Source organism: Melampsora larici-populina (assembly GCF_000204055.1).
Source record: "Melampsora larici-populina 98AG31 unplaced genomic scaffold MELLAscaffold_19, whole genome shotgun sequence".
NCBI lineage: Eukaryota > Fungi > Basidiomycota > Pucciniomycetes > Pucciniales > Melampsoraceae > Melampsora > Melampsora laricis-populina.
In genome coordinates, this window is record NW_006768783.1 from 64,101 (window position 1) to 85,928 (window position 21,828).

The window sequence follows — 21,828 nt, forward strand, 5'->3', positions numbered from 1 at the left end:
TGGGACAATTGGAATAAATCTGCAAGAGCACCCAACCATACCGTCTCCATCATCAGAATATTTCTCGTGGTTCCTTTCTGCATATCCCAACTCTGCCCATCCAAATGTGGATGCCACAAATGTGATTGCATTTTTCACAATAAATTTTGCTAGATCCACATTAAGATATGCAATTCAAATTGCCTTCCAAAGGAGTTGGATTCAAGGAGCAAGGTTTTCACAAAGGTATGTGTCTAGAGGGGTTTACCAAGCCTCAAAGCCATACACACCAAATTACACTTCAAACCATCGCGGATTCGTGTGACACCCTAGTGTCCGCCCCGGTACTCTAAATATGAGTTTTGAAATTTTTTGAGTCACACAAGAAACAAAAATTCTGCAATCCGCATACATTCACATTCTTTCTTTGCTATCGCTTGTTCCCCAGTGCAAACCTCATTCAACTCGCAGCTTTACCTCTGGAATACGAATCGATAATAAACCAGACAAGTCTCTCCAATATGAAGTATATTGTGTACGTCGTGAATAAATCAAAACAAGAAAATGACATGTTCCATTGACTGATTGAAATTGACTTCAAAAACTCAACTTCGTTCACACAGAGTTTCTGGTGGTGTGATATCTGGTATCGGAAAGGGGACGCTGGGTGGGTGACTGTTGTTTAGGGAGATTCAAGATCACTCCCAAAAGCTTTTTACTCAAAGTGATTTCTTCTGCTTTCGACTTCTAGCTTCATCTACTGGTTTACTTCTTAAGATGTTAGGATTACGCGTGACAGCAATCAAGATTGATCCATATATGAATATCGAGTAAGTTTCAGGACTTATCTCAACGTTTTCAGGCTTAGCTAGTTAACTTTGAGATTTTCCCATTTGTTTCAGTGCTGGGACCATGTCACCTACTGAGCATGGAGAAGTCTATGTACTAGATGATGGTGGTGAAGCTGATCTCGACCTTGGCAATTACGAAAGATATCTAGACGTGACTTTAACCCGGGAGCATAATATTACAACTGGAAAGATCTATAGTGAAGTGATCTCTAAAGAAAGGAAGGGTGATTATTTAGGAAAAACTGTTCAAGTCATTCCACATGTTACCGATGCGATCCAAGATTGGGTTGAACGTGTCAGTCGAATTCCTGTGGATGAAGATGGAGAAATACCGGATGTTTGCATTGTAGAGGTAAACACATTCAACTTTTTGTTGCTAAGTATATTCAAATTTGATTAACAGGTTGGATTTATCTTTCGATTAGTTGGGTGGTACCGTTGGTGATATTGAAAGTGCTCCATTTGTGGAGGCGATGCGTCAATTTCAGGTTAGTCTAAAGATATCAACAATCATCAAACAGAATCTATCTCTGGATATGGGATACTCATCTCAAGCTCACCTCAGTTTCGCGTCGGTCCAGAAAACTTTGCACTCATGCACGTCTCACTAGTCCCCATTGTCAATGGCGAACAGAAAACCAAGCCTACCCAATCCTCTGTTCGCGACCTTCGTGGACTCGGTTTGACCCCTGATCTAATTGCAGCGCGTTGTTCAGCACCATTGGAAAGATCAGTTGCTGCAAAGATTAGCATGTTTTGTCATGTTGGACCCGAACAAGTTTTAGCATGTCATGACGTTGCAAGCGTCTATCACGTGCCACTCTTTCTCAAGGATCAAGGTTTGATGAAATTTTTATCTCGACGACTCAGATTAGGAGAAATCAGTGTAGACGAAGGAGGTCCTAGGCAACGTCGAGGTAATGAACTACATGATCATTGGATGAAGCTTACTAAAGCGTAAGCTTATTCATCTTAAGGCTTGAAAACAGATTATCTTTGAAAATCGACTTTTTTTTATCTTCTTACTCCAGACATGATCATACTTTTGGAACGGCCAATATTGTCTTAGTTGGTAAATACGTATCACTGAAAGACTCTTACATGTCGGTCATCAAATCTCTGGAGCACGCTTCTCTTCGGTGTGGTAAGAAGCTAAACCTTGTGGTAAGCATATCTATATCTCAAGGCTCTTACTTTGAAATCACGATCGTTTTTGATATTGTATAACCCGTAGTGGATTGATTCTGAACATTTGGAAAAACGTGGATCAGAGACCAAGGAGTATCATGCTGCTTGGGTGGCCCTATACTCTGCTGAGTCAGTTGATTTAAATATCCTATCTTATCAAATCACTTATGTTTTCATCTTATATGATCACATAGCGGTGTACTCATACCAGGTGGGTTTGGTATTCGAGGTACTGAAGGTATGATGGCAGCAGCGAAATGGGCACGAGAGAAAAAAGTACCGTTTCTTGGTATTTGTTTAGGTTTTCAAATTGCCGTTTTAGAATGGGCTAGGAATGTTTGTAATTTACCAAGTAAGCCTTTAAATCTCATCTTCAATCTTTGTTTGTTCTATCCTAACCTAGATCGTATCCAGCCGCTCAATCTAGTGAATTGCAAGAAGATACCAAAGAGCCGGTGATTATGTATATGCCGGAGATCTCAAAGACTCAGATGGGTGGGACCATGAGATTGGGGCTTCGTGCTACCCTATTTCAGCCTGATACCGAATGGTCGGCCATCAAAGCAATCTATGGAGGACGAGAAACGATATGGGAAAGACATCGTCATCGCTACGAAGTCAATCCTGACTACATCGACCGATTGGAGCGAGATGGGTGGAGATTCACCGGAAAAGATGCTAAAGGACTACGGATGCAAGTGGCAGAGTTGAAGGGCAAGTTGCATTACTTTCTGAGCGTTCTCTGGGAAACAGTCGTAATTGACGTTTGAATTATCTAGATCATCCATTCTATTGTGGTATGCAAGCTCACCCTGAGTTTTGCACGAGGCCTCTAAACCCTTCACCGCCTTATTTGGGATTTGTCGCTGCTGCATGTGGTCAAGAAGTCTTAAAACAACAAATTGAAAGTCAAAAACAAACGTATAGTCCACCACATCCAGCTGCAAGATTGGTAATCACACCTTGCTCACCAGAATTTTCAAGACAATTGAAAGATGAAACGGAAACGGATCAAAATTTGTTGGCTACTGCTGTCTCCAATTTAACAACTTCATGAGAATCGTTTTTTTTTGATCGGAAAAAATGAAAATAGAAGTGTTTGTTAATCTTTTGAGGTCCATAACCAACAGATAACAAACATCATATGTTGTGTACATTATAGGATCATGATTTGTAACCATTTAATCTCATCTGATTTTCTAGTCAACCTTTTACAGAAGACACCAGTTTCAGCGCTTTTTCATCACGGCAATATAGAGATACCCATCAATATCACTGTTTAACCACGTTCATGACCCTCAAGATGATATGGACAAACATTTGCATACCCTCCGTCTCTGATGAAAATTTTCCGCAGTGACTTTGGTCATAGGCTGTCACACTCAGACGCGAGGTTTAAATCACACATCCACTTTGAGAACAACCATTCCCCAATGTAAATATTTCTATCTCTTGACTTGTCTAATTTTCAATTCCAAGCACGCTGTATGCAGCAGTTCAATTGATCTACAAGTACAGTATCTCTGGAGATAACTCGACATCACTTTTAGCCTTGATGTCTTGATCTCACAATATCTTACGTGTTTTCGTACCGATTGATATTTTATCAAGTCATCAGCCATCTCTTAGGATTGAAGAGCCAAACTTACATAAAGCTGTGATCAACTTTTCACTCTCATATTTACGCGCTTAAGAACTTGACAATGCACATCACCCCTGAGATTTGACACATTCATCTGGGTAACGGCTTTGAAATCAGATCCTGTGAATTTATATTGTGTTGATAGAAGTAAGTCGGTCATTCAATTTGGATAGGTACAGAAAAGTTCAAGAAGAGTATTGGATGCTTGTGCGATCAAGACAAAAGGAAAGATGCAGATCATGACAAATGACAATATATACAAAAGTTTTGAACACTAATCTAATTACTGAATTGACTCATTGACAATAGAGTCAGTAGGACAATCAGGTCGAAGTTTTACATTTCGTTGCATCATTGAGTTTTTTTTCTTTCGTTTGTCTGCTTTGAATGCTTTACGTTCCAGGTCCAACTTCACTCTTGCTGCGTGTACTTCACACTCTTCTTGATTGCCCTTCTCAGCAATCTCCTCGGTGTTAGATCCTACCTCAGTCCTCTTCGCACAACAAGTTTTGCATAAACCCCATCGACATTTAGCTGCACCTGAATTCGTACACTCTGGATGATTGGTGCATTGAACTGGTCCATAGAAGACGTCGGGGCCATCGACAGTCACAGATTTTGTATCCTTCATAGAAGTAGTATTTGGTATACAAGAGTTAACTGATGGTACGGCAGTGATCTGCAGAGGTCGGATGTAGGGCTGGCATCGCGAATAAGGAATATTCAGTCGTCGTAGATATTCATCTGATTTTTCATGGGGTCGAATATGAAAGTCGTCATCAACTATTGTCTCATTGAGCAGCCCAGTTTCCCGGTCCACCTAAATTCGTAAGCAGAGAAGCAATTTTTAGAGATTAGATACCAAGATTATTAGACAACCATTAAAAACTTTTACAGACCTGTAATCTATCACGTATTGCATCCGTCACTTCCTGGAATCTCGCCAAAACCTCATGATAAGTCTTCTTATCTCTTGCCTTTGAGCTAGTTTGAGATGATGGTACAGATCCGGTTGATTTGATGGAAGTCCAAGATATGCCCGCAAGTTTTTCACGTATGTCATTATAACGACCCGTGTCGAATACGGCTCGGAAAAGTTTATACAAATGACCTTTGATGGCAGAAAGTGCTGTTCGAGTTTCTAATGTTGCACAAATAGCTAAGTATTGATGGGCTACCTTTGTACAATTAGGGTAATGTTCAAGTGATTCTGAACTGCCTAGAACTCTATCGGGATCTTCATACTTTTCGTCGATCAACTTCAAGACATCTTTGAACTTTTGAGGTAAACCTTCTCGGTAAGTTTTCATACCTTGAAGGTTAAGTGGTGCAAAGATTGCTGGATTATATAAGTTCCCTTCAGCGCTCATAACTCCATTTACGTTTGTTTGAGTCATCAAATCCAAAGTATCTTTTGCTATTAAAATGTTTCCATTTCCAACGATTGGGATCTTCTCCTGATGACTGATTTCTGCAACAGATTTGATTTGATTCCAATCTGCTAAACCAGTATATTGACCTTTTTGTTCTCGTGTTCTTCCATGTATAGTTAAAATTTGAGCACCAGATCGAATTAATCGTTTTGTATAATTAGCTGTTTCTTCTGGATCTTCAAAACATCGATATTTGGCTGTTATAGGAATTGATGAATTTTGATGCATATGTGAGACTGAATGAGATCAATTGAATATATATATCTTCCGTCAGCTGGGGTTTTTTTCGATAGATTCTGATTAAGATTCCTGACAAAATCGTCAAGTGTTCAGTGTCATCCTTGTCAAAGCAAGAAGATCCGGACGAAAGAGAAAACAAAAGGAAGAAGAAAAGAAATAGTTCAATTAAAATCAATTGAACGAACCCATTTTCTCAATTAAATCAAGATGATCCATTAAAAATGCTCCATATTTTCCTTTTCTTGCAATTCCTTGTGGACAACCTAAATTTAAATCGATTGCATCAATTTTGTTGGAAGGTGATTCAGCTGAACCACTGATAAGTTTCGATGCTTCCAAAAATGTTTGAGGGTCATTCGAACAGAATTGAGCAATCAATGGTCTATCTAAATCTGGTGATCCTTCTTCATTGGATTCCAAGTCGAATTGCTCAAGTCGATATTTTGCATTTTTAGGATCCGCAAACAAAGCTGAATGAATCATTGGGGTATAACAAAGTTGTGCACCGTAATATCTTGACAAGATTCTCCAGGCAAGTTCTGATGCATCCACCATAGGAGCCACGATAAATTTAGGGCTCTTGAGAATGGTATGATAGAGTTCATGTCCTTTTGCCTTTGGAGGATGATTCGAAGCTGAATTCATTGTGGCAGGCCGAACAGTAGAGGAGGGAGGACCTGAAGAAGTTGACATGCTCGATTTAAATGAGAGTGTGACGTTCGGAGGATGTCGACTGAAGAAGCGAAAAAGCAATAAAGACGAGCGCATGCAAATTCCTACACAAACTTGAGCTGTTGGCCGTTCGGGGGAAATATTTCAGAAATCGCCGAGTTGAGAGCGGAAGATCACAGGCGGGGTGCGGCGCGGCCCTGGGGGATCAGGGCCGGCCCCGGAGCGCAGCCCGTTCAAGATGAAACCCGAAGGTCTTTCAAATGGTTCAGGGCCAGGCAGGGCGTGCCCTGAACTTGAGGCCTCGGAGCCAGGCTTAGGTTTTAGGCACAAAAACCACATGATGGGCAATTCAACAGCTCATACCGAACTTAACTAAGTCCCTCTCGGACGAACAAGTAGTCGAGAGAGGGACTTATACAGTTGTTATCACCAAAGCTCTCTGACTGGTTTGGCCGGGGCCGGCCCCGGTCCGACTGGTCAGGGGGTTCCAATGACACCCAGGGATGCAGCAGTGAGTGTACTCCGACTCAGTCGCTCGGATATCAGCTATCGGTACTCAATTTGAGTACCAATACATGTGAGTTACAGTCACAGTACAAGACTCAAACCATTTTGAGCATCAAGAAGTGTTTGATTTCGGGACTCATAATGGGCCCGCCCGTAAGTACCGCGCGCTGTATAATACTCACCGAGTGAGTAGACTCACGCAGACACTCAGAGTAAACTCATGAGTACTCTCACTGACAACTTTTGGTAGAGAAGACAAGTTGAATGAAATCAACTTGTCTTCTAGGATCATGAGTGGGGATATATATATATAATTGGTAAACAACGGACTTCTTTTTGTCATGAACCTCTTGTAAAGAAGAACAATAGGGTACAATTCGAGATGAAATACAAATGAAATATTATAATATCTCAAGCAAATTCCACCACATTAAGAGTAGCATCCTGGTTTGTGAGCCAGTGTCGGACCAGAACAAGGTGGCAAATGACCTCTGTGTCTAGGCGGCCTTGTGACGGGACAGCAATGTTTCCCGATATTGAGAAACCCTCTCGACCGAGGCTCCAGCAGCCGCAATCGTGAGGTGTTGGAGGGAAATCTGGGCCAAGATTGGAAGGCCACCGGGTTTCGAACATGCGCTGAAAAAGAAAGAGACCTCAGTAAGAAGGTAGAGTGGATCGGCGGCAAGGGAACAAGGAAATACGTACCGTCCAGTATTGCCCAATGGTCTTGTAGGGGAGGGTGGGTTCTTTACCTCGTAGGTATTGGGTGACTTCGTCCATCTCATAACTGGGGATGGAGGAAACGGTTGACAAGGTCCCTAACTCCGAGTAAACCTGTGCAAGCTTCTTGTTTACAGGGGGGTTTGAAGTAGCAGGAGCAGACGTGGGAGATCCTTTGCCAGATTCAGGCTTCCAGAGGTCGTATTCTTCTTGCAGGAGGTGCTTGGCGCGGCCTTGAAGTTCTTCACGATTTTGAAAAACTTCGTCGAATTTGAAAGGGTCAAGAAGGGCGGAGATCAAGGTCTGCTGATTGACCTCTTCGCGGTCCATATACTTGACGAGTTTGTCTTCAGCACGTTTGCAAGCCTGACCCCAAACTCCCGGAACCACCTGATGACGCTTCAAGACCTTTTGAATTGCCCAAAGTACCGGTAGAACTAGATGCTTAGTCGGTTCGTTGGACTGAAAAAGCTGGGTCAAAGTTTCAAACCACTCCAGAATGGGCATCATATACCACTGCAGACATTATTCGGGTTCCCCAAGTGGGCAGGGAAAAATGATTGGGAGTATGATTTGTCATAAAATGGTCTATCACTCCACACCTGAGCCATAACACCCACACTACATATATGTAGCAGGCTCAGTGAATATGTGGTTATCATGTACATACAGTTCTGCTCAGTTATCTGCTCATCAGGACAAGTTATTCATATGTAATACATGCTGTAACTTCTTTCAGATTGAAAAAAGCTTCCAAAAGATTGACTACATACACTGACTCAATGTTTTGGTGTGATCTCATCAACTCAACTGCATGTAACACACTTTCTGTTACTAAGACATAGCTTCAACAATATTGCCTGAGCAGCTACAGAATTATATGTAGTGAATTTTTGGGAAAAAAATTTCAAAGTCAAAAAAGTTACATGTGGTATAACATGTGATTTATTTATTCTGATGGGCAAAAAACTGAGCAGACCTGTATGTACATGATAGACAACTATTGACTTAGCTTGCTGCACATATGTAGTGTGGGTGAAATGGCCCAGGTGTGCAGTATTAGATTCTTTTATGAAAAACTGTACTATTAATCATTTTCCTCTGCCAAATTGGGGAAGTTGAATGATGTTTACAGTGTACTCGATGGTGGCCCAGTCCGCCTCTGAAATCTTCAGTTTGCTTCGTTTGGGATCAGCAGTGTAGGCTTCTAGAGACTTCCTGAGAGCTAGGGATCGTTTGCACTGAAAATCTGGTCAGTGACAACAATCAAATGGTTGCAAATAAGAAACATGGTTACTTACTACATAATAAAAATAATTCCATCTAGTGGGAGGGCAACTCAGAGGAAGAAGTTGCAGATCTCCCACACTGTTACGGACCTTGATAAAAGCTTTGAGCTCTTGTGGGCTCTTTCAGATATGAGTATCCAACGCACGGATTTGGCTGACAACGGTTGGTTTTTTTTGAGAGGTGATTTGAACTGTGGGTGATTCTTCTTCATTAATTGTTTCCTCATAAGTTCCTTGAGATTGATCGTAATGGTCTTGACTGAGGCCGTGGGCTTCAAGAGAGACTTGGTCAAGGTCGAGATTTGTTTCAGTAGGACATTGAGGGATGGTTGAAGAGTCAGCTTGTTCTTCCTCATCGGTACTTGGAAGTTTGTCAAGTTCAAAGGTTGAACGGGGTTCGGCCATCCCACTAGTTTCAAAAGCGGCAAGATCCGCTTCCAAAAGCTCTCCCATACCATCCAGAAAGTCCTTAGCCACCAGGTTAATGACATGGCACATACAGCCATGAAACCTAGACGCAAATGGCCAGTTAATTCCGATCTTCAAGTATCACTCGCTCAAGATTTTCGCCATTGCTCGGTTTGAAGATGCATTATCACCAGTCACCAAAAAGTGATCACGTAAGGCACCCACATGGTCCAGGGCGTCCCAGTAGACTTGGGCCAGATTCTTGCCTGTGTGTTTGCCTTCCAGGGTCTAATGCAGACAAGATAAAAAGTATTTCATCAGCAAATGAAATACCCAAACATTCAAAATAGATAAACAAGTCTAAAAGAAACAGACTAACCTTGTAACAATAATGCAATATGTAGAGAAGTGAGGTGGAAAATGGAAGATCAGCACGATTAAATATCTGGCCAAAAGCTAACTGATATACTGACTTTGAAGGCTAGTAGGCGACGGCAGAACTGCCCTTCAGCATTGAAAAAAAAAACCATTTATAGCCATGTAAGTGTGAGAGAAATCTGCACTCGTCCAGCAGTCGGTTGCGTTGGAGATTGAACCAGGAACGCGTTTGATTTCATCAAGGAGCTTCTTCTCCAGATCCAGGAACAGCGCCTCGCTTTGACTGCCATCCGACCAGGCCAGTAGAAAGATGGGCAGATGGCACGTAACGCCTTCTGCATCAACTCGCCCTCGAATATCAAGAACAGGAAATTTTTGCTGATGATTGCGCCGGTGAGGAGCGTTCGCAGCTGTTTCCTTCGATCAGCAGAAGCAATCGGATCTTCTTTGGGAGCTATACTTCCAGGGGTATGATGAAACCAGGCTAGAGGTAAACCCGGAAACTTGTGACGGTGCTTGTGCAAGTTTGAGTTGGGGCGACCGGTGATCTGCAGAATCGTCCTGTCAAACAATTCAAATGATTTTCTAATTAGCAAAGGTGAAGGATTAATAAATAAAAAAACTCACGGGCAGTGGAGACAGGGGTAACAAGCTGTATCCTCCCCTTTTGTTGGGTCAAGCGAGGGCTGAGGGTCCTATTGAATGATTGCCGAATCAATAACAAGATTAAAAATCAGTTTGTGAGCTTTGATTGAATTGATTATAAAAATAAAGCTGACATCATAATACATGTATACATCAGAACGGTTCTTATTGGATCTGTTGGTGGTGTCTTCACCATCCTCCATGTCTTTGTTGCGGAACGCGACAAGCCTGGGTGCATTAGAGGGCGTTGCAAATCCCTGTTTGGGAACTGAGGTTCCAAAACAAAGGTCTGATGGTTGTCCACGAGACAGAGCAGTGTTCTGAGGAGCTGAGGCTACACGAGATAAAGATGATACACAAGAACCCGTGGTGGCCAGAGGGGTCGAAGGCGCTGAGGTAACCCGACGGTAGGGAGTTAGCGATGGAGCAGGCTTTTGTTGAGGATAACGAGGCATGGTGAGACAAAGGTAATGGAAAGGGCTAGCGAAACAATAGAAAATAAGAAAGAGAAAATCAGAATCACAGAACAAGTGGAAAACAGGTATAGAGAGAAAATGACTCAAGGAGGTACTTACCGGATGTCAAAAGACCATTCCTGATGCCCAATTACCTCCACGTCCAAATTTGAGTTAACGCACGCCAACGCCGGTATCAAAAACTCGATGTGGCGACCTGAAGATTCTTGAGTCATGAGCTAATTTGAGATTTGTACGATGGGCGAATGAATGCTGCTGGATGCTGATTGAGGTAAGGATGAGGGGGCTTGATATCGAATCTGTTCGGTGGCGGTGTCCTAATTGGTATTTGGGAGAGATCCTAGATTGTGGGACCAGTCAATATCCTAGATCGTGGGTAGTCGATAATAGATATCCTAGATCGCCGTGTGGTTGCAAAGGAAGTCTTGTTTGGCTGAGTTTGCGGTGAGTGTACTCATCGAGATAAGAGGCGTGGCGAAATAGGGTAAGTGAGTATTAGGTGCGGAGAAGGGGCGCATGTGTGGGTACGGGTATTCAATTTACAACTACATGTGAGTACTCCGATATGGAGGTCAACTCATACAGTTGGCATCTCGAGTACATGTACTCGGGTATGGGCCAAATGCTGTGTGTAGTGGGTAGGAGTAGAGTATACTCTAATGGGCCTCAGGGCGTCCTGAAATGGTCTTACCCCGTCTCAAAATGGTCTGCAAAAACCCCGACCTTTTTGAGACCGCATTAGACCATTCTGTGACACCCTGTGGTCCAGCTACAGACGGCCTTCGCGGCAGGCGGTCTGCGACACAGAACCCCCCCCCCGTGGTGTACTTTCACCAAAACAATCAAAAATTTGGGGGTTTTCACCAATTTTGATCAAACTTTTGTATTTTTTGTGGGTTTTTCTGCTATAAATCTGACTTAACTATGATGTTAAGTACATAGCTAGTTATGTAAAGCCATGAAATCTGCCTGTATTAGGCTTGCATCAGGCTCAAATCAGCCTGCGGTCCAACTGGTCAGGGTTTTAGATCAATTTCTTTTTGCAAAAGTGGCGGTACAGGTTCATGAGTACCATTTCTTGGTTCCTCTACACCTGAACAGTCCAAAAATTGGCTTTTCAAGAAATATCATGGCATAAACAATACCAAAGTACCGGGTCAACTGCCCCAATTCTTCTTGCAGGGAGCCAGTCAGAGGGCTTTGGTGATAACAACTGTACCTTATACCACATCTTTGGCGGATGAGCCAGAAAAGGTTTGGTGGGCACGGTTTCAATCCTTCATATCTCCGTCACCTGTAAACAAATGTCCTCTGGACCAAAGAGAAGTCATCTGCGCCTGGTTAATCTACACACCTATGTGTAGCCTGCTTTGAATTTGATTCAAACCCCACAGAGCAATGCAAGTGTGAAGTTTGCAAAAAATACAAAAATCAGGCCAAAAGCTGACAACCTGTCAAAAGCTCACACCAAACATGCTGAAATGTTACACAAATACCAATTCTTCAAGTCTGGTTTTAAGGGCTTTCCTGGCGGCAAGAGAGGGATTTGAAAATACCTGTGTGTGTAGGATGATCAGGCGCAGAGGATCTTTCTTTGGTCCAGAAGATATTTGTATACAGGCTACAAAGATATGGAGGATTAAAAATGTGCCCAGCCAAACTTTTCTGGCTCATACGCCAAAGAGGTGGTATAAGGTCTAAGTCCCTCTCTTGACTACTTGTTTGTCCAATAGGGACTTGGTTAAGTTGGGTATGAGATGTTGAATTGTCCATCATGTGGGAACTTTGGAAGTATGACTCACCATGTGAGTTTTCAGAGGAGTGAGAGTCAGCAGCCCCAGCTATTCCCATGGCTTGAAGGTGAAGGACAAATGTCTGTGATGCAACAGGCCGGTCCGGGCACAAAAGAAATAAGGTGCCCTTTTGCTTCTTTTAATGATGTTCAGGGATGTTTGCTGCCCCATCAAAGAAGAAAAGGCACCAAATAAGTTATTTAACATCCCAAAGGGGGCTCATTTGCAAGAAGATCTTTGTTTGTCATTGGGCTGATGATCTAATAACAACTTGTGCAGGGTCACAGTCACAAGCCAAGACCTGCAAGAAATCCCACATAGTTTGCAACCGGTGGCCCCAGGGCGCGGGCCGTGAGCTCTACAGAGGTTGTTGGGCAGGCTTGGCCTCATGGGGCCAAGTCCGGGTCACAGCCCTAGATCAGAGTTTCTACATATAAGCATACCAGCAGATATGTATGACTATAACAGGGGACTTGTCATTTCTCTAGACTTGGAAGTCAAAGCCATCTTGAGAAAGCAATTGTTCAAGTTGTACCATAGCTGACCCATGTTGATAAAATTCCTCCAGAAGGGGAGGCACTTGGCAAATCTGCTGTGGTGGGGCTTATCTGTAGACAGCCTAACATTTATGGAAGACGTCTGACAGGGAGCCTGAGGTCAAGCAGGGCTCCGGAACTGGTTTTTGGTTGGTCATCCGACAGGTGCTCCAATCCTGATGTCAGACAGGCCCTTGGAACCATCCGGTAGCCGGATACTCCGGCTGGTCCGGTCATTGAATGGAGAGGGCAAAAAACCAATGTCCACCAGATGTCCAGCAGATATCTTATAGTTTCATGTATTCATAATTGCAATTAAAAACATTGAGAATGATAAAAAAGGAGAATAAAAAAATAAAAAGCAGGGAAATACTAGTCACTATCCTCCTCAGCATGGTTACTAAGTTTCAACACACCAAACAGACTAGTACACTGAGGCCACAATATTCATTTGGTTTTGTTCAAAACTCCCTCCAACAGACAGCTAGTTGCCGGAATTGCTAGGAAATTCATTTCCATACTTGCCAATCCAGGAGATGTGTTGTCTCTCCTTTCCCAAAACTCTAGGACCTGAGTGTCATGACTTTCAAACTCATTGTTGAGGGATTGAGTTATCTTGTTGCAAATTGAAAGGTCCTGTGGAGCATCTTTGAACTATTGGGAAGTAGTTGTGATGGAAGCAGTTGGTTTTCTGGTGATAGTTGGAGTGGGGATAGGTAGGTCAACAGTGTATTTTATGGCCTCTTGCTCAAATGTAACCTTTATGTCTGGAACAAAGAGGTCATACTTGGAGAAACTTGTTGCTCAATCATTTTTGTAAATGATAAATGATCAGTAGAGCTTCCAAGTAAAAAGAGCATAAAGAAACTCACTTGGAAAAAGTTCAACTTGAGGCATAATTCCATGATGATGGCACAAACTGTTGCTGGTTTGGAAAGGACTTTCTTGGAATAGTCTTTGAGTTTGGATATCATACTTTTCAATGCAAGGATTAGATCATATTTTTGAGCTACCTATATGCATGTTAAGTAACATTAGCAAATTGTAACTCATATGCAATAGGATTATTAAAATTGCTTACTGATTTTACTCCTTGTAAGACCACAACATACATTGGGACCACTTGATGCATTGGGTACTTTGACTTGAAAAGGATCTCAGTTTCTTTGCTGAGGGGTTCCAAAAAATCACACATTTGCTGGACATAATCCCACTTGTGCGGTAAGATTGAATACTTAAGTCTGTTTCCTTTTGGAAGTTGTTGCAAGCTCCTTGGAGACGCAAAAGCCATTGGAACACATGATATGAAGAGTTCCATCTTGTTGGAACATCAACAATCAGCCAAGTTGCAGTTTGTTCAGGTTTTTTTGCTGAAGTGGATCAGAGATGACCAGGAGCCAAGCCTACAGTTGCTAAAGTGTTCATCCAGCTACCCTTTGGGAAGACCTGTTCAGCATTAGTGCACTGAAATGTGTTACAAAAACTCCACTTGGACACAAGCAGAAACCTATTTTTTGTTACGGTGTGGGCTGGCTGGGCATTGGAGATGACCAGGTGCCAAGCCTACAGTTGCTAAAGGCTGAATCCAGCTACCCTTTGGACCCAGTGCTGGTCCCAATTTTAGGGGTTTGAATTTTTAAAAAATATTTTTTAGCTTCCTCAAATCTTCAAGAGCCCATCAAATTATACCAGAATTTGCTTCAGTAAAGCCTCCAGAGCTTAGAGGAGATTCTTCAAGGCCAAACAGACTTCCAACCAGTCAAAAGCAGTTTGAGACGGTAAATGAACCAATTTGATGGTCAAATTTTGTTACAGCTAGAGCGGTCAATCAGGTTGTGGGCGCGCTCATATTTTTATAGGCGCACCAAGGCGTGTTTTTTTGGTTTTTCCGCGCCTAGGTGCCACTTGGCCCACCAGGTGTGTTTTCTTGCAAAAAAATTGCCAAAAGCCAAGATGATGTTTTTGTATTTTTATTTCCTCTATGTTTGTATTGCTAGAGCTATCTACTGCGGCAGAATTGCCTTTTAAAGGTGGGAAAAGCTAAAAAGATATATCATCAAAGCTCACAGCAAGTATCCAAGTCTCCAATATTGGTGACAGGACTTAAGACTCTTACGATTTGGTGTGATTCTTGAAAAGGTGTGCCAATCCCGATTTTGTCAATTGTTACAACACCTAGACATTCCAAAAGCATGTTTTTTGTGCCACACCCACAACCAGAGTGGTTAAGCACTTAAGTAAGTGGGCCTAAGGTACTACATCTAATAGCAGTATACAGCCTAAATATATGCTTAGGTCCCAAAATGTGGGAATTTTAGTAAAAAAAAAGGATCCCACTATTTCTTGCCCCCTTCTCAAGTACCCGTTGCCCCCTTGGTTTGGGGTATTACCCGTGATCCCCGATGCAACCCAAGCATCTCCAGCCAAATTTTTGGTGACTCGGACCGCAAGGGCGATTAGGGGCTACCACTTCTGGCAGGTTCTCACGGTAAACCATACCTAACTGCCCCTATTCTTCTACTTTGCGCCCCTTTTTGTCAATGTGGCGCAAAAGACAACTTCGCCTCATCCGTTTTGATCAGACGAGAATTATGCCTTCATGATAGACCAGAACAAAGAGATAGATTGGTGACAGATTGGATTAAATATATTAAAAATATCACTTACTGAAGATCATCATCCACTCAAATCTTGATTGATACCGGAAACGATTCTCCACACTTTGTCTTGATTCCACGTACAAGATCACCTACAAGATCAGGCTAATCGGAGCAAAACATGCCAATTTAATCTATGTTTTTATGCCATTGCTTGTTCCTTTTGGTCTCGTTCTGATGAGAACATCTTTCTCTTGTTCTGATGAGAAGCTTCTGTATTTTGATCGATGGGCAGGCCATGATCCAACTAGATCCTGGCCCCAGTGATTGTATTTACAAAGGTAGCTAGCTAATACAAATACAGTCGCCATCCATCCACTAGAGGGAGGATGGGAGCAAAAAATGATATTAAATCAGTAGCCCCTTTTTAGTCGCCCCTTTCATAAAAGGGGGCAACTGAATGTTTGTCGCCCCATCTCCGGTCTGACAAGGGGCGACGGATACTTGAGAAGGGGGCGAGAAATAGTGGGATCCAAAAAAAATTGATCTGTTCAAAGTTTTCCAAAAAATCACATTTTCTTAACAAGCTCATTTGACTGGTTTGATAAATGTCCTTGTGTGTAGTGTGGTGTAAATCTGAGTTAGGGTAACATTGAGTAAATACCAGAACCGCTTCAAGATATATAGCGGTTTTGAAGCAGTTTTGCAGCAATTCAGACGTCTGCTGCAACCTCTGATTTACATAGCGCAGGATGTGCACCATTGGACCCAAGTAGCAGTAGTAGTACTTATTGGTATACTGCATTGAAAGAGCTCTATTTTTCTCCACTGGGCAAGCCACAAAAACATTTTGTTTTGGCAGCTCAGAATGGACAGAGTATGCACAATCTTGAATTAGTGTAGCTATTCAAGAATTGTGGATTAATATCCAGTGTCACTTTCAATCTGGATAAGATCACACCAAAGTATTGCTAAGTATGGTAAATTGATCTCATATCCATATTAGCAAGCTATACCACAGCATCTATGCTCCATTTGACAGGAGGCTGCTATCAAACACAACAACACCCCAATCAAATCACAAGAGGGGTGCTCTGTTTAACTCTTGTGACATACACCTCAGTTATGGATCCAGTGTGACCAAAATAGCTACTTAGTTTGGAAAAACAATATACTCAGGCTGGCATTGTGTTGCCCATAATATATAAAGTTATCTCAATCAAGTTATCAAATAGATTCTACTTTGGTTTAAGGCACAATGTCAGCCAGGGCATAAGTAGCCTAAGTAACTTATCTCCTGGATAACATACAAAGACCTTAATACCACATGCAAACACATAAGAACTACACAAGAATGCTCATACTCGAGTAAGATTCTTCCTTTCTCATAATATTTCATAATTATTCTTTGCTCTTTTCAATTCATACATTGTTTAAGTTCTATACATTCTTTTTTAATCTTAATTAATAATCAGGAGTCATGTGAAAGTGGTACTGAATTAATTAAGGAAGTTTGAGTTTCCAGTTCTGATTGTTGATTTGGAGTGATGACCCAACTCAAGTCTCAATACATCTAAAACCTTCCAGATAACAACATAAGGGGATTGTTGTCTGATGGTCTGGGAATTTGTATAACTGGATTGGGTGAATGACTGACTTATTTATTGGATGACACTTGAGAGGAGGAATTATTGCATTCAAGGAAAAGCTTGATTTGAATTACACAAATCAGTCATGACAGCGGAATTCCTAAAAGGTGTGTCATACCTATGTAAAACAATCAATAATATTACAAACATCTGTGTGCACTTCTGGAGTTGGCATAGGCATAAAACCCTTGTTGTTTTTCTACTTTCTTTTTGATCTTTATCTTTTAATCAATCAATTTAATCAAACATTAGTTTACAAACTGCTTTCAAGCTACCACCACATCCATATTACTCCAACTACCTTTTGAATTAATCTTTAAAACCTCTTTGGTTAGTAATAGTCACGCTCTGCGCTTCCGCCTTTGTTACTCTCTTGTTTGATTATAAGTTTTTAGATCAACTTTCATACCTTTCTGAACATTTTATTGTTCCACTTACTAGTTCAATAAGTGTGCTTATTGACACACAATCTCCCCCAAATAACCTTTCCTCCTTGAGTGATATATGATCCAGCATATGATCCAGTATTCTATGTGAATTGCACCAAACCAAGCCCTTTTTGTGAGTGCGGCGCCCACCTCCCAATATGGCTAGTCATCATATATAGATAACAGGGAATTGACCTCCTGCCCATGATGAAATACTTTTCAAGAACTTGCATGTATCAGTCTTCTGGAATATTAAATAACCTAACCTGGAAGATGAATCCAATGTTGCATATAGGAATACTTCACTCATGAAATCCTAAATCATCACTTGATCAGATCTACCTGGGAAAGCATTGAATCAATACTGATTTCAGATAAGCTAGAAAGTGTACTGTCCCACAAAGGATATAGTCTGGTGTTGGCACTTGGTTTCTGGTAACATTTATGCTTGTGAGTCATACCTTTGACAAAGTTGTGAGCCTGTAACTTACCAAGTAGATGTCATATATGGGGCTCAGATTCTACCACAGTTTTGTTGAGTACAAATTCTCCTTTGTTATAATTTGATACTACCAAATTACTTCTGACAGGGAGCAAGTTTGAATTTCAGTGGAACTGGCACCAAAGGAGAACACAGAAGCTCTTAGAACCACACTTTCCACATTTGGTTTTTTCCCTTCGATCACAAGTGATAAGGATTTCACAGATGATCACCAATAAGTAGTAAGCAATAGCAGATTCAGTATGGACTCTGAGGAGAATATTTAGAGGGTCAGTGTGAAGTCTATTTAGAATATCAAGAGAGGATGGTGTCTATTAGCTTCCATACCAAGTATGATACATTACTACAAGTATTGATAGAAATTAACACATCTTGAAACCATTTCAAATATTGAACACATATGCTGGCCCTGGGTGGGCTGCACCCCAACACTTGAAATCAGGGGGGACACCAGGTTTTGAGTTGACTCCGGTTCAGCTTACTGGGAAACTTTCAAACTTGATGGCACCTTTTTCACTCCAAAACAGCCTGAAGATATGCACAAAGGACATATCTCAACTCTCTTATAACTTCTGTGTTAAACATTAAATGTGAACAATAATTGTGTTGAACTTGTGCTCATTTTCAATCATCTTCAACAATTCTTTTTCCTACTCATTGTTCAAATTTTGCATAATTCACAGGTGAATCATCTCTCTTTCCTTCTGCTATTTGATAGTATGAAAGATTAGCAATAAGTGTATCTGCACCATTTGTCAACATTTTTTGTCTTCTTTTTCTTGTTTATCAAACTTTCTATACCCAAGATGTGTGTCCTTGGGGTACTGTGATAGGATCATCTCCACAATGTCCAGTGGATACCCCTAAAATTTGTGTCAACAAGGACATACAAGCATTGTGCATTGTCCCACACAGCTGGGTGTAGTTGAGATTTTTTTGAATTCATTTTTGAAAACATGCTTCAGAGGTATGCATCTGTTGCATATTACTATGAAGTATTTTTCAACATGATTAACCTTATTATGAGTTTTATCAATGTGTGTCTTGGATATACACCTCTTCTGTTCTGTTTCTTTGTTCCTTTCAAACTTACCCTTTTACTATGAAAATCAGGGAATACTCACTCTATCTTTCTTTCAAATTTCTCATCCTCTGCTTCTCTGTTTCATGTCCAATTACTCCCCACTTCAAATTTGACCAGGAATCCAGAGGCTATAAGCTGACAAGGAAGATTGAAATTTTCAAACCATTTAATATTCAACCCAAACCAAAGTCAGCACTGGGTTCACACTCTCAAAACGCCAGATCAATCACAAAGAATCCCCCATTGTCCAGGAATGATGAATTCAGAAGGATCCTCTGCTTGAACAAAAAAACTCCAAGATATTGGTCTCTATGTCTGGGCTTAGATTGTCTAGCCTCATATTGGAAAAGACCCTGCCCATGGGGGAAAGAGAGATTCTCCCCACAGGTTTTCATAAAGGGTAAACCATTTGAAAAATCTGTTGAAAAGTTGATTGGAATACTAGAAGATTACAACTTACATCCAAGGGAAAGGATTTGGGCACTTGCAGTCTTAAAACATCTTCAAGGCTATCTACCAAATGGTGACTTGATTCCCATATGTATTGATATGTCTGAGGGGCCCATATGTCATGCTGCCCTGCAGCTTTATCTTACCAAGGGTATGCAATTATTAAATATCTCAAGTCCTTAGTTTTTATCAGCATGAATTCATAACTCTTAATGTTTACTTTATATATATAGGATTAAATCTTCTAAGTGCTAGTGAGTCTCTGTGGGAGTCTGAGAGGGAGCCTGAGCTGGTGGAGATTGAATCATGCAAGTGTCTTCTTTATTTTTTATGATTGTGTTCCCCAAGCTAATTTCATGTATGATCAATTATAAAGCCATAGCAGAAGCCGTTATCAGATTGAAATTCATTGACTGGCTCATGTTCCAATTTAACAACTATGAAGCCACCAAATCATCTAAATTTATGGTTGAAATCTATGATGATTTTTTACAGGAGGGCTGCCCAATGCAGGCTGGAACTTTTCAGAGCTTCTTGTTACGGTGTGCAGCACATGTAGGGCACAAGCATGTGGTAGATGTAGAGAAGGGACTGGCATATATGATACTTCATGACTATGCAGAGATCTACCCAACAGTTAGAGAATTTATGGTGGTTCAAAAATCACAAGATGCTTCCTTCAAGGAGAGATGTGAATTTGAAGACCTATTCCAGGATATTAGGCTGGTGCTAAAACAAGCCACTATTGGGCCCTTTGACAAGCTTATCACCCCATTCCTAAAATCTGAAAATATGAATATATGCAATATCAAAAAGGCAATTGATACAATGATCCACGCTAAAAAGGACCATCAAAGATGGGATATCTCACAATCTGAAGAGACTGCCACTGCAGAAGCAGTGTTACTCCAGCTACTCTCACGCATCTCAGTTTACATTGATGGTGCAGAATCATATCTCAATGGCAAAGTGGAGCGGAACAGTAAGTCATACTGGGTGTTTAATCTTGTTGTCAGCTTCACTAGAAGAATTTAAATCTCAAGCTTTCAAAATGAAGAGTCCCATTGACATTTCCCTGTTCTAGGTCACTCCTGTATGCTCACTGTCAAGATGCCTGAATCAAAAGGAACTAGTCAACAATGTGTTATCTGCATGAAGCCTATCTATCATAAAAACAATGTTGTCAAGCTGAGACATGGTATAAATTCCAAGGTTCATAAGAAATGTCTTCATGTAAGCTCATTGACTTCATGGAAATGTTTGCCCTGACACAGGGAACAAAGGGCTGTCTTCTTGTGGGACAACTGATTACATGTAATGCAGATACTGTGTCAAAACATATCGTTTTTGCATTTTTTCTGCATTTTGACTCAGTAACTGCATTAGATGTAATCAGACTTCCAGGGGGGATGGCTCTTTGTTCCCTGTGTGAATATAGCCTTATTTATAATCTGACTCTGTACTTCACATCACAGGACATGTCTCTGCATAACTGTATTTGTCACTCAAGCTTCAAATCATCTACATGCCCACTTTGTACCAAGAGATAAAAATGGTCTCAACCTCGATTCCTAATGAAATATTGTTCTTTGATCCAAAGTTTAATTGAGGTATGGTGGAGCTTGGAATTTTGAAATCTCAGAAATTAAATGGTTTTGCATAGAAAATTATCACAGTAGAAAGCTCAGTAGAGCTCAATTGTTTTTGGACCATAGATTTCCTTTGGTATTCAAAAACTCTGCTTCTGAACCACAAAATGACCACATGTTTTTCCTGCTTGAACTTCAATCTTTCATCTTGCACAAGATTTGAAGTACATGAATTACACTAGTTCAGATACCACTATCTTTGTGAAGTCCCTATAATCTAAATGTAAAAGTTGCAGACCTTGCATATGTAGTGTGAACTCTATGTACCTTTATGACACTATTTACCCAAAATATTAACCCAAGTTCTGTTGAAAATTTCTGTACCAGAACTGAGCTTGTATAGGTCTGGGGGTTAGCCAATCTTTGGCTGAGATACTCATCATGAAATCAATTTGGCCAATTTTGTGCTCTTAGATTCAAAAGAGAGAGTTGGATATGGGGCAATGATCTAGAGGATGCCAATTGGCTGAGTTCCCTTTTTCTTCTATATGAAGGTTCTACTGCCTGGTATCAAATAATTGAGTCCTGGAAAGACCTACAGAAAGGTATTTGCCTTTACAAGAATGAGGAATACAAATCATTAGTGTAAGCTATCTGATCACTCTGATTCTATCTCCACTTCCTGTTTGACCAATTTTTCTTGAGAAGGTGTTTTCATATCCCTTGAGGAATTACCTTTGTTATACATACAATGTTACTCATCTTCCCTGGT

The 21,828-nt window shown here is 41.1% G+C and overlaps 2 protein-coding genes across 2 annotated transcripts; both read left to right on the forward strand.

Moving 5' to 3' along the window:
* Nucleotides 1-500: 500 nt before the first annotated feature.
* MELLADRAFT_52583 (uncharacterized protein) lies at nt 501-6,296 on the forward strand (the record flags this gene model as incomplete). The annotated part of the gene is made up of 15 exons (XM_007410135.1): nt 501-514; nt 603-646; nt 731-809; nt 882-1,182; nt 1,256-1,318; nt 1,396-1,669; nt 1,787; nt 1,808-1,994; nt 2,065-2,147; nt 2,213-2,370; nt 2,433-2,736; nt 2,772-2,773; nt 2,798-2,893; nt 3,972-3,987; nt 6,257-6,296. 15 exons carry the CDS (start codon nt 501-503, stop codon nt 6,294-6,296), a joined length of 1,662 nt encoding a protein of 553 aa, XP_007410197.1.
* Nucleotides 6,297-18,889: 12,593 nt separating this feature from the next.
* Nucleotides 18,890-21,017, forward strand: MELLADRAFT_106633 (uncharacterized protein; the record flags this gene model as incomplete). The annotated part of the gene is made up of 6 exons (XM_007410136.1): nt 18,890-18,970; nt 19,447-19,618; nt 19,701-19,721; nt 19,844-20,449; nt 20,552-20,700; nt 20,943-21,017. The coding sequence occupies 6 exons, from the start codon at nt 18,890-18,892 to the stop codon at nt 21,015-21,017; spliced, it is 1,104 nt and encodes a 367-aa protein (XP_007410198.1).
* Nucleotides 21,018-21,828: the final 811 nt, after the last annotated feature.